Source organism: Saimiri boliviensis, chromosome 19 (assembly GCF_048565385.1).
Source record: "Saimiri boliviensis isolate mSaiBol1 chromosome 19, mSaiBol1.pri, whole genome shotgun sequence".
Taxonomy (NCBI): domain Eukaryota; kingdom Metazoa; phylum Chordata; class Mammalia; order Primates; family Cebidae; genus Saimiri; species Saimiri boliviensis.
This window is the reverse complement of record NC_133467.1, coordinates 37,388,126-37,400,246: the sequence shown is the minus strand read 5'-3', so window position 1 is coordinate 37,400,246 and position 12,121 is coordinate 37,388,126. Positions and strand designations below refer to the sequence as shown.

Below are 12,121 nucleotides of genomic sequence, written 5' to 3'. Positions count from 1 at the left end.
TTTGCATTAAAGAGATTGACATTAAGAGAAGTTGAAGAATATGTTTCTCAAATCCATCAAACACTAATGAAGAAAAATAAAAGGGGTTTAAAATGATACAGAAATAATCTTTGGCATGGCCCAAATTGTGATATCCTGCCTGTGGATGAAAAAAGGTGGAAATAAACCCAAACGATTTTATAATATTGCTAATAAAGCAGATTTGAAGAGAATCAAAAGATCCATTCACAAATATTTATGCATAGGTACTTTATTCAGGGAGTGAAAGAAAAGTGACAATTGCGCAGGTGGGAGAAGCTCATGCCCAGGTGACAGACAGACACAGAGCACATCAGCAGAATTCTCTGATGGCTCCCAGGGAGAGAGCTGCTGCTCTTCCTGCCGAAGCTCTGGGAGCTGGCTCTGCCGAGGAATCCCTTTGCTCAGTCTCCGCCTGGACAGGATGGCAGCCTCAGAAAGAAAACCTTTTGCTGTCAGGGATCATCAGGAGCAGATCGCAGGCTAAGGGGAAAGAAGCTCCCTGTGTATCCACGATAGGCTGTGATGAGAAGATGCAGGTGGAGCTGCAGAACTAGGTGGGCCAATCATCCTCATCCTTTCATGGTCCAGAGGAATCCTGAAGCTGTTACTTGCTCTTGGGTGGATACTTCTGCTGGCAGAGGGGAGAAGGTGGCACAGGAGGACATTTCTGCTGGCATTGCTGAGGTGGGCAGGGCTCTGGGCACTTTGGTGGTGGGCAGGGCTCAGGGCACTTCGGGGGTGGACATGGCTCTGGGCACTTTGGCGTGGGGCACACAGGAGGTGGCTGGCAGGGCTGCTTACACTGCTGCTGTTGGTAAGACATCCTGCTGGAGTCTCAGAATCTGAAAGAAATGATAGGACAGTGTTCACAGGAAGGGACTCCTCCAGAGAGAGAAGCCAAAGCTTATTTGTAATACATAGCATATTATTTCTCCAGTTTCTAAAAATCTATTTAAACTCTTAGCTCCCTTGTCATGACTAACTATCTTCTATTTTCCACTTTAGCAAGTTGCTTCCTCAGACCTGGGAAATCCTGCCTTTTCTCTTATAATGTTTCCAAAAAAATTCTTTGTAATAAAAAAGGAATCATGTGATTCCACAAAAATAAAATCTTCAGAAAAGGCAATCACAAGTGCAGACCCCTCAGGCAATCTCACAAGCTATTCCTATCATCATTATCTGCTGTAAAGTCCCAGCGGGTTGACTTGGGAACAGAGCAAAGAGCTGTTGAGGAAGAATTCCAGGCCCTCACACCTGCTAAGACACAAAACTTTGAAAAGGATGCCAGAAAAACATAGAAAAGAGAAAAATACCTCATCCTTTTCTCTCCTTCTAATAAATCTTTCCTATTAACATCTCTGTTCGTATGGACCTATAACTCTGCATTATTTAAAATGCAATCTAAAACATTGTATCATCTTATCTAACCCTGTGGTTCCATCCACTAAGTACCATCACTCCAATCATCATAGTTTTGGTTCCTCCAAACTTGCTGTATTCAGATTAAATTCAACATTACAGGGCACAAAAATCAGTCCCGGAGGCAGACTCACCGGGCTCTCCAAGGCAGATCGGTGCTGGGGTTCCAGGAGTTTAGGAGTCGTGCAGCAGGGAACCTCTTTATAGGGCTTGCTACCCCACCCAGCAGGAAGTGGAACTGCCTAAAACTGGGCTGGTCCAGCAATGTCCCAACTAAAATGCAAATTTATCCATAACTGGCATGCAAGGGATTCTCAGACTAGGAAATATCCTGTTCTGGGATCTCCCCACTGGATTAAGTGCTCCGAACTCATGGAGGCCCTGCCTCAGATCTCAGTTTCAGTGACTTATAGCAAACAGGGAATTGGGGGATCCTGTACCTGGTGGTCACGGGCTCTTTCTTGATTGGGGGCAATGAATCCTTCCTGTGTTACTCCTTCCCTAAATCATAAAACTTCCTGCCCTGATCCACTTCAGCTGAATGCCGTATCGTTGTACATGAACCCACCTCTACCTCTACTTTCCTGGTACAATTTGCCAGTGGGCTAGAAGGAAGGAGAGACCTAATGACGGCCTGAGTTCTGGCCCAGTTATTTTTTCTAAGTTGTATAACCACAGACATGCCAACTCTCCTCCCAGGAACTGTAAACAGAGGAGCATCATACTTCCTTCTGGGTTTGGAGGCACTGACCGCACTGTGTCCTCTGTTTCTTCTGTTCAAGCCTGAAATTTTCTGCTCCACCTCTCTCTTTCTCTCACAGAACTCCAGATGTTACCTATATTCCTTTTCTCTTTGAAGTTGTCTTCTACGCCCCTCATAGAGGCACTTGTGTCCAGGACATATACCAGAGTGAGATCCAGTCTCCCCAGGATGTTTGCTGCTGCTGCCATCCAGGATGTGTACTACAGCCTTTTTGTTTATAAAAACGCACTTTTAGTCACCCCATTAAGGAAACGGAGAGAAGAGAACCAAAGTCACAAGCTTTCACTTTACATCTGTGTATTGAACCATGCCTCTATGTTTCCCTGTGAACATCCTATAGAGAACAAGACGCAAAGACTCACAGTATCTTACTGTAAGTAATTAGAAGAAGGTTTGCAAAGCAGAGGACAGAGCACCTAGCGTCTGAAATCCAGGGGAAAATGTAAACTAAGTGTGATCCTATATGTTTGCTCTCTCTATCTCGCTTTCCAAACAAGTTTTCATCCTTGAAAGACAGTAATTTTTGTTTGTATGTTCTTCCTTTGTCTTTTTGAAAAGCGCTCTAGCCCAGTAACTTGCTAGATTTATCAACTCACAGCTTAATGTATACCTCTCGTCTGTCCATTTCAGTACACATTGTTCACTCAACACATGTGTTGTCAATGTGAATGTCTTTCACATCTTTTTAAAATTCTTTCAATAGTCAATTAGCCAGGTGTAGTTGTGGGTGCCTGTAATCCCAGCTACTCGAGAGGCTGAGGCAGAGAATTGCTTGAATTCATGAGGCAGAGGTTGCAGTGAGCCAACATCATGCCACTGCACTCCAGCCTGGGTGACAGAGTGAGACTCCATGTCAAAAGAAAAAAAATTCACCAAATTTGGCACACCATACTAGGGTAAAAAAAAAATCAGGAATGAGTTTGTCTACTAACCAAGAGCCAGCTGGATAGAAATCATAAAATTGGCCATCATATGATGAAATTTGAAGAAATTGATTATTATTAGAGAGGTGATAAAAATAATAAAACATAGTGATAATAATAGTGCCGACCACTAAATTGTCATGAGAAAAATATTAAATCAGAAACTGCATACGAAGTACTTAGCACATGCTACAGAGTGTATTCAAAATAGGAAAGAAACGCATGGCTAAATAAAGAGATAGACACAAAGTTCGAGTTCTAGTTGTTCACGGTGAGAAAGTTATTTGCTTCACCTTTAAAATCTTTTATTTTATCTTTATTTTAAGTGTGTGCCAGGAGTTTTTCGGACAAAGCAAATGCAAATATACGATTTGAATGAAGTGTGTAGAAATAATAAGATGGGCTGATCCTGACATTTATTCTTAAGTGATGAAAATGAGGGTTAATCTAAGCATAATTCCAAGAGCTATGAGTAATTTAAAGTACTCCTGTATGCTTAGTGTTAATGAGACTAAGAAGGATGGATGGTAAATGATAGAATGAACCAGATACTTCTTGTAAGAATCTTTTCAGGATAGTGAATGTGCATAGGCTGTGGTTTCATTCCAACAAAGTCAAAAAGGAAAACAAAGAAACAGACAAAATTGTGAAAAATTGTGAAGAGAAAAAGCTGTTTGAGTAGGGAGACTACAGTTTACAACAGCATATTGTATTTTTCAAAATAGCTAGAAGAGAGGAATTTAAATGTTTCCAACAAAGAGAGAAATGATAAATGCTTAAGGTGATTAATGTCCTAAATTTCCTAATGTCCTGACTTTATTATTACATATGTGATACATGTAGTAAAATATCACATGTACCCCAAAAATGTTTATATGTATTATGAATCAATAAAAAATAACCAAAGAGAATCTTCTTATTTTCCTTTTTTTTTTTTTTTTTTTTGAGACGGAGTTTCACTCTTGTTACCCAGGCTGGAGTGCAATGGCGCGATCTCGGCTCATCGCAACCTCCGCCTCCTGGGTTCAGGCAATTCTCCTGCCTCAGCCTCATGAGTAGCTGGGATTACAGGCACTCGCCACCATGCCCAGCTAATTTTTTGTATTTTTAGTAGAGATGGGGTTTCACCATGTTGACGAGGATGGTCTCAATCTCTTGACCTCGTGATCCACCCACCTCGGCCTCCCAAAGTGCTGGGATTACAGGCGTGAGCCACCATGCCCGGCTGGCTTCTTATTTTCTATATTAGTTACATGAAAGCCACTGTCTTGCTGGAACAAATATGGGGGCTGGTGATGATGATGATGATGATAGTGTAATAGTGGAAACAATGATGGTATGTTGCTGCAAATAAACCTCTATTAGATGACAGGTAATTACGTGTCAGGCATTGTGCCAGCAAAATTTCAGATAATAATTCAATTTTATGCCTTAGACTAGTTTATTAAGTAAATGTTATTTTGCTCACTTTGCGGTAAAGAGGTAGACATTCAGAGAGTTGAATAATATGTTCCTCAAATCAATCAAACACTATTAAGGAAAATAAGAGGGGTTTAAAATAATACAGAAATAATCTTTGGTATGACCCAAATTGTGATATGCTGCCTGTGGATGAAACAAAGATGGAAATAAACACAAATGATTGTATATATTGCTAATAAAGCAGATTTAAAGAGAACCAAAAGATCCATTCACAAATATATATGGATAGATGTTTTATTCAGGGATTCAAAGAAAAGTGACAATTGCACAGGTGGGAGAAGCTCATGCCCAGGTGACAGACAGACACAGAACACATTAACAGAGTTCTCTGATGGCTCCCAGGGAGAGAGCTGCTGCTCTTTCTTCCAAAGCTCTGGGAGCTGGGACAGCTGACTTCCTTTTCTCAGACTCCACCTGGTCGGTGGCGGTATGACAGCCTCAGGAAGGAAATCTTTTGCTGTCAGGGATAATAACCAGCAGATCACAGGCTAAGGGGAAAGAAGCTCCCTGTGTATCCATGGTAGGCTTTCATGAGAAGATGCAGGTGGAGCTGCAGAACTAGGTGGGCCAGTTATCTTCATCCTTTCATGGTCCTGATGAATCCTGAAGCTGTTACTTGCTCTTGAGTGGACACTTTGGTTGGCAGGGTGGGGAAGGTGGCACAGGAGGACATTTCTGCTGGCACTGCTGTGGTGGGCAGGGCTCTGGACACTTTGGGTGCGGACATGGCTCTGGGCACTTTGGCATGGGGCACACAGGAGGTGGCTGGCAGGGCTGCTTACACTGCTGCTGTTGGTAAGACATCCTGCTGGAGTCTCAGAATCTGAAAGAAATGATGCGACACTGTTCATGGGAAGGGACTCCTCCAGAGAGAAGCCAAAGCTTATGTAATACCATGGGATATTATTTCTCCAATCTGCAAGAAATTATTTAAACTCTTAATTCCCTTTTCAAGACTCCCTGATTTCTCTCTTTCACTTTAGCAAATTGCTTTATTGTCCCTGGGAAATCTTGTGTTTTCTCATACAATTTTTCCAAAGAAAAATCTTTGTGGTAAAGAACGATTCATGTTATTTCCATGAAAATAACATCTTCAAGAAAGGCAGTCACAAGTTCAGATACCCATGACAATCTCACAAGCCATTTCTAGCATCATTATCTGTTGTAAATTCCCAGTGGATTGACTTGGAAACAGAGCAAAGGGCTGTTTGTGAAGAACTGCAGTCTCTCACACCTGCTACGACATAAACCTTTGAAAAAGACACCAGAAAAGCAGAGAAAAAAGAAAAATACTTTGTTCTTTTTTCTTCAAATCAAAGCTTTCCACTTAACTTCTCTGTCCATATGAACACCTAACTGTACCGAAAGAAAGCTAAAATAGCATACCATTGTGCTCTAACCTAAATTTTCATCACTAAGTAGCATCAAATCAACATTCATAGGATTGGATCAACCAGTCTTGCTGTATTCAGATTAAACAACATTTCAGGGCACACATAGCAGAGGAACTCAAGGAAGCAGACTCACCAGGTTCTCCAAAGTAGATCCGTGCTCAGGGAGTTCAGGAGTCGTGCAGCCGAGGATCTCTTTATAGGGCCTGCTGCCCTACCCAAGACAGATTCCAGAATGAGATCCAGTCTCCCCAGCACATTTGATACTTGTCCCCATCAAAGACATATCCTATTGTCTTTTTATTTATAAAAATATACCCTTGGACACCACATTAAGGAAATGGAGAGACATGAACCAAAATTACAAGCATTCATTGAAAATCTATGGATTTGAACCATACCTATATGGCTCCCTGTAAACATCCTATAAGGAACAAGCTGCATGGACTCACATTATCATACTAAATAATTAGAAGTAGATCTGCAGAGCGGAGGTGGTCAGAGCACTTAAAGTGTGAAATCTGGGGGGAAATACAAACGAAGTATAATCGAATATGTGTTCTTCCTATTTCCAAACAGGTTTTAGGTGTTTCTCGGTGTTTTCACGTTTGTTTGCACGTTCTTTCTTTGTCTTTTCCCTAACTCCCCTAGTCCCACAACCTGCTAGATTATCAAGTCACACTCCAGTGCACACTTTGCATCTATCCATTTTGGTACACATTGTTCACTCAACAGGTATATTGTCAATGCGTGCAGTGATTCCTCTTTCATATCTTCTGTAAATTCTTCCTGCAATCAGTGAGCTTACTAGACGTGACATATTAAACATTTAAGGTGTTATTGCTAGAGCTTCCTTATCTGGACCAATAATCAGGAAGCTTTCCAAGAATGTGGTTTGGTTTATAATTGGAGAAGAAAAAAAGGAGAATGAGGAAGAGGACGAGGAAAGAGCCACAATCATTGGAGCAGTCACCGGCTGTGCTCCAGGAAGGGCAGGAGCGCTGAATCGACCCAGCATCACAACCCTCAGTTAAGCGGGTTAGGTTCCCAGGACTGCCATTGCTCCTGTCAGTAAGGAAGAACGTTGGCGCAAGATCACCACTGACTAGGATGCTGCAGAAATAAAGACAGCACATCAGGACTTTGAGGCCAGATGGTTACAAAAGGTGTTCTCACCAAATGATCCCTATAGACTATTACACATGCTAAGCACTTCAGAGGGCAAAGTAAAGGGCCTTTACTCAATATCCACCTACTCTGCTACTCCCCAGTAGCCTGACATCACACCTAAAACACAAATCCTTAGAGAAATGTCTGACTTCTGCCATGTACAATTGGAGAATTTGCTGCCAAATGAGATGGCTGTGTGAGATAACACAGTTGGGGTCATACCCTGAGATTCCCCTTCTGATTCTGAAGACACCCCACTCAAAGAGGCTGTTATCCCAGTAGTGCAGGCACCAGAGTGGCAGCAGCCCCAGCACCCCCAGCATCTCAGACAGGGTCATTTTACAAGTTGAGGTGATGAACTTGAAACTCACAGTTCCTCACAGACCAGCTACATGAAGAGGGGCAGCCAATAGTCACAGCTTCCCCAAGTTAAGACATCCAGGCCTGAGACATGGAGAGAGGCATACTTCACACACACACACACACACACACACACACACACACACACACACACACCATGGGTCTCTATCTATCTATCTATCTATCATCTCTCCACATATCTAAATAGGTTAGCTTTATGCTTTTTCAGTCCTGATAGCCTTAGGTTCATTTCTCCTACTTTTACTCCATAATTTTCTAGGGTATTATTAAGTATAAATCATTGCTATACAAAAATGACAGGAAAGAAAAAAACTTTTGAACTTTTGTGTTATCCTTGATGCAGCAATGACTAAGGAAGAGAGGTACAAGAAAGGCCCAAAGTGGATGCATCTGGAAGTTTTGCCCACCAACAAGTATCCCTGGGGATAGTCATTCAGTCTAAAATCTCTAATCCAATGCGGGGTGGGCAGAACCTCAAGAGAGCAGTCTGAAGAGGGGAGGGGAGAAGGAAGTAAGTGGCTTTGTTATTTTACAATAACTTGGGTACAAAATACAATCAGCCCTCAGTATCCATGGGAGATTGGTTCCAAACGCCTCCCATAGATACCAAAATCCACAGATGCACAAGTCCCTTATATAAAATCAGATAGTGTTTGTATATAACCTATATACATCCTCTAGTATACTTTAAATCATCTCTAGATTACTTATAACACCTAACACAATTCCTAAGCACCATTACATTTATGTGGAGTGGGTTCAACATAGAACTTTACACACTGCAAATTCAAGTTTGCTTTGCAAAACTTTGTGGAATTTTTTTTTCTGAATACATGTGACCCACAGTTGGTTGAATCCACAAATGTGACAAATGTGGAACCCACAGATATGGAGTACCGGCTGTATGTTTAAGGAACCTAAAACTTCCCTCAGGCTAGAGATAGAAAGTAGCAGAATAATTTTTACACACGTCTCACCTCTCCCTGTTGCAAACTTTTGGGAAATTCTTTTTGTTTTCATCCATTAAGTTGATCCAAGATGAAAGTAACTTAGGTCCTCTGAGAACAGGAGCAACTAGAAGAGGATGATGAATGAGATGGTTCTAGCTGGCAGGAGATAGACTCCCAATGAGTCTGAAAATCAGATCCAGAACATTTGTACCCAGGCAGCTTTCAAGGTATGATTTAGGGGAAAAAAAATGGAAAGATGAATGGATGGGTCGATTGATTGATCAACATATAGGTAGATTCTAAATATTGACAGATATTGAACTAATACAATAAATAGGATATTGTAAGTAAACAACATAAGAGAGGAAGCCTACTGCAGATCATGAAACTGAAACCCAGAGTAGATAACTGACTTCACAACAACTCTGCCACACTTAGATTATGACAAACTCAGCATGTATTCTGGTGGGGAAGCAGCAGAAATAACAAAAATTCTAAGACAAGATAATACATAATAGAGTCCTGAAAGTGCAGCTTTGGCGGGAAATCAGAGTTCTGCAACAGGTGATAAGCAACACCTTCTTTCAGTTCTGCTGGTGTGTCTTTGTGATTGTGCATAAAACCTTCTTTGAAGATGAGAAACTAAAATCTTACTTTGAGGGCCTCTGCGGCTGTAAGGCGCAGGCTTCATGGCCCCACCAATAGCAGTGACAGACTTGGAGTCAACACAGAAATATCTTCCTTGTACTGTGGTGGAATCAGGCTGAACCTCTGGCCGTCAACTTCACAGGCACCAATTCTGCTTTCTAATCAAGGCTCAGCTGTTTGGGTGGTGTAATTAATGCTCTTACTCACCCAAGCCTTCTCTTTCCCGTAAGGCATTCCCAGTGCCTCGCATGACATAATTTTTAGCTCCTTTCCAGCCTGGTCTCTTTCGTTGCACTTACAAACTGGGTGGGTTGATAGGGCAGGTCCAAAGAATCATTCCTAACCTGTGTCTGGGCAGAGCTTTTCCATGGACAGCCTTGGGGAGAAGTGGTTTTCTGCCCTGCCTTGTACCAGGGAGGCTCCTGCACTCGTAATTTTCTTTCTGGTTATGGTAGAGGGGAATGAAAGGTGTTTAGTCATTGAGGATGAAAAAGATTTGAGTGTTTATGAGCCTCCCTTAAATGGGTATTTAACTTTATCACTTGGGCTTTTGTTGTTTGAGAAAGAACCCCCTATGAACACCTGGTTTCTACAGGCCTTTTTGCTGTTGCTGTCATGTTCCCTTGGTCCCAAGGAAGTGTTCCCAGTATCAGAAGCAACAAAAAAAATTACTATCTCTTCTCCTCTTTTCCTTCATATGTAAGCTCTGGCCCTGCACCCTCAAACAAGCAGAATTGGGCCTCTGGACAGCAGAGGACCATCCAAGAAGGTAGAAGCAACACATTTCACAGTCTCCAGACCAATGGGATGAAGACCCCCAAGAATAAATACGTATTTCATTCATCACTCATTCCCATATTAGCCCGCAGTATCAAGATCTGGAAGATCAAAGATGGGTTTTGAATGTAAGGAAAGAACAGTCCTACTCAGAACTCTCTTGGGACAACTGACACCATCCAAACAAAGACAGAAAATATCTCGATGTGTTCAGCATTGTAAGAAATTGAGTATCACAGACTGTGAGGGCAGTTAAAGAACTACTGTAAAAATCCACTTGATCACTTCTGAAGAGTTTTTAGTAAAAAAAAAAATCCACTTGAAAATTGACAAAGGTCTATAAAAGGAACATAATTTGGGAATGGAGAAGAGGAGCAAAGATCCAAAACCATGCCATAAATAATCAAAATTGACCCCGATACAATCTATTTGATTCCACTACCACCATCACAGAGGTCTCAAAATATATATGAGATATATGGATCCTAATAACCTTGGCATGCCATACTGCAGTTAATGATGTGAAGAGATAAACAAGAGATCCTCTGTTTTGGAAAGAAAATATATATATCTAAACTAGGTAGGGTAAATTTGACAATGACAGTAAGTTATTTTTATATGTTTACTGTATTGGTACCATGTAAATTTGATTTACATCTGTTTAATGATTAGAGATTAGGAAAGTAAAATTTATTACCCTGCTAGATGCTGGATGTAAAATGGAGGATAACTCAGAAAATATTTGTATCTTCTGACCTTATATTCTTATGGAAGATATAAGCCAAAACATGTAAACTTACAAGTAAATAATATTAAATGATAATAAAGGTTTTGGGATCTTACCTGTTCCATTGTCATTGGGACCAAAAGTCATGTGTGCCCTTCACCACAATAATAATGTTTTTAAGAAGATTCAGCAACAAAAAAATACGTCCTATTTAATTGTGTAATGCTTGCTATTAATGATATGGCAATTGTCTTAATACATTTGCCTAATATTTGCTACCCCAAGTTTTATAAAATATTAGAACCTGAGTATAAATGGTTACATGATCCCATGAGAGGGAGAAATGTCATGTTCTAATCACCTTCTTGGTGCTCTGAGTAGTGTCTCAGTCAAAGAAGAATATGTTTTACTTTAATATCTCAAAGTATTACTAAGAGAGAAGAATGTTTTATATAACACAGTTGTCAACATCTACCAAAAAGAATTAACTCTTCCACCAACTGGTGAAGCACCATCAGCTCTGGAAACATTCAGTTCCACAGAAGGGCCTCCTAGACCAAAGGCTCAATGCAATGCCCACAACTATGTTTATTTTCAACAAGCAGTCTGGGAATTGCTCTCTCAAAGTTCCACTCCTGTTGTGTCTTGATAGAAGTTTCACTGTATCTTATATCACATAGAAGTACATCAGGGGCTTAATTCAGCACAGACTTTCAGTTTTACAGCAAGAAAGGCATGGATGTGAATCCCATGGAAATTGATTTCCCTCACATTTCCACTAATTCTGCACCTATATTTTGGCATTTATAACTATCTGATTTTGACTATTGTTATTTTGATCATAATAGCAGAATCATAATAGTTGTCAATTATTAAGTGATGATTATCTGTTTGGGACTTTACTAGATGCTACTTTATATCATCTCATCTAAAATTCTTAACTTTCAAAGAGGTTTTGAAAGAATTACAGAAGCATATGAATGATCCTATGGAAAGGCATTGATACTTCTTACAGCCAGTGAAGAGAACATGAAAATACACTAAAAGACTCACAGCAAGGAAAAATCCAAACAACCAGCAAATGAAATCCAATCAAACCTGGGAAGGAAGATGCAGATTTGGACAACAGAGAATTCTTGGTTAATGTGCAATTTGAATCAGAAGAGCACTGGCTATGAGATCACCCTACCTGGATGCCAACCCCAACTGTCATCTTGACTATATACTCGTGTGTGTGTGTGTGTGTGTGTGTTTGCATATGTGTGTGTGTTTAAGATATAAAATTTGGCATGTTAGATTATCAAAGAAATCAGCCTTGAGAAACAAAAACAAAATCCTAAGCCTCCTCAACTGACTAGGTGGACCCACTCTTGGCCAAGGGGCCCCCGAAGAAACCTTAAAACTGGGCTCCTAACATTACAGAATGAGAGGTTGGAGGTGCCTTGTTATACTCCCCTACTCGCTAACTA

At 40.8% G+C, this 12,121-nt stretch overlaps 1 protein-coding gene across 1 annotated transcript; it reads right to left on the bottom strand.

Moving 5' to 3' along the window:
- Nucleotides 1-236: 236 nt before the first annotated feature.
- LOC101051042 (uncharacterized) lies at nt 237-1,617 on the bottom strand. The gene is made up of 2 exons (XM_010329668.3): nt 1,575-1,617; nt 237-863 (listed from the first exon to the last, which is right to left on the bottom strand). The coding sequence occupies exon 2, from the start codon at nt 842-844 to the stop codon at nt 626-628; it is 219 nt and encodes a 72-aa protein (XP_010327970.2). The 5' UTR covers nt 845-863; nt 1,575-1,617; the 3' UTR covers nt 237-625.
- Nucleotides 1,618-12,121: the final 10,504 nt, after the last annotated feature.

Coding starts and splice junctions, on each gene's coding strand:
- LOC101051042 (XM_010329668.3), bottom strand. CDS start 844: ATGTCTTACCAACAGCAGCAGTGTAAGCAGCCCTGCCAGCCACCTCCT.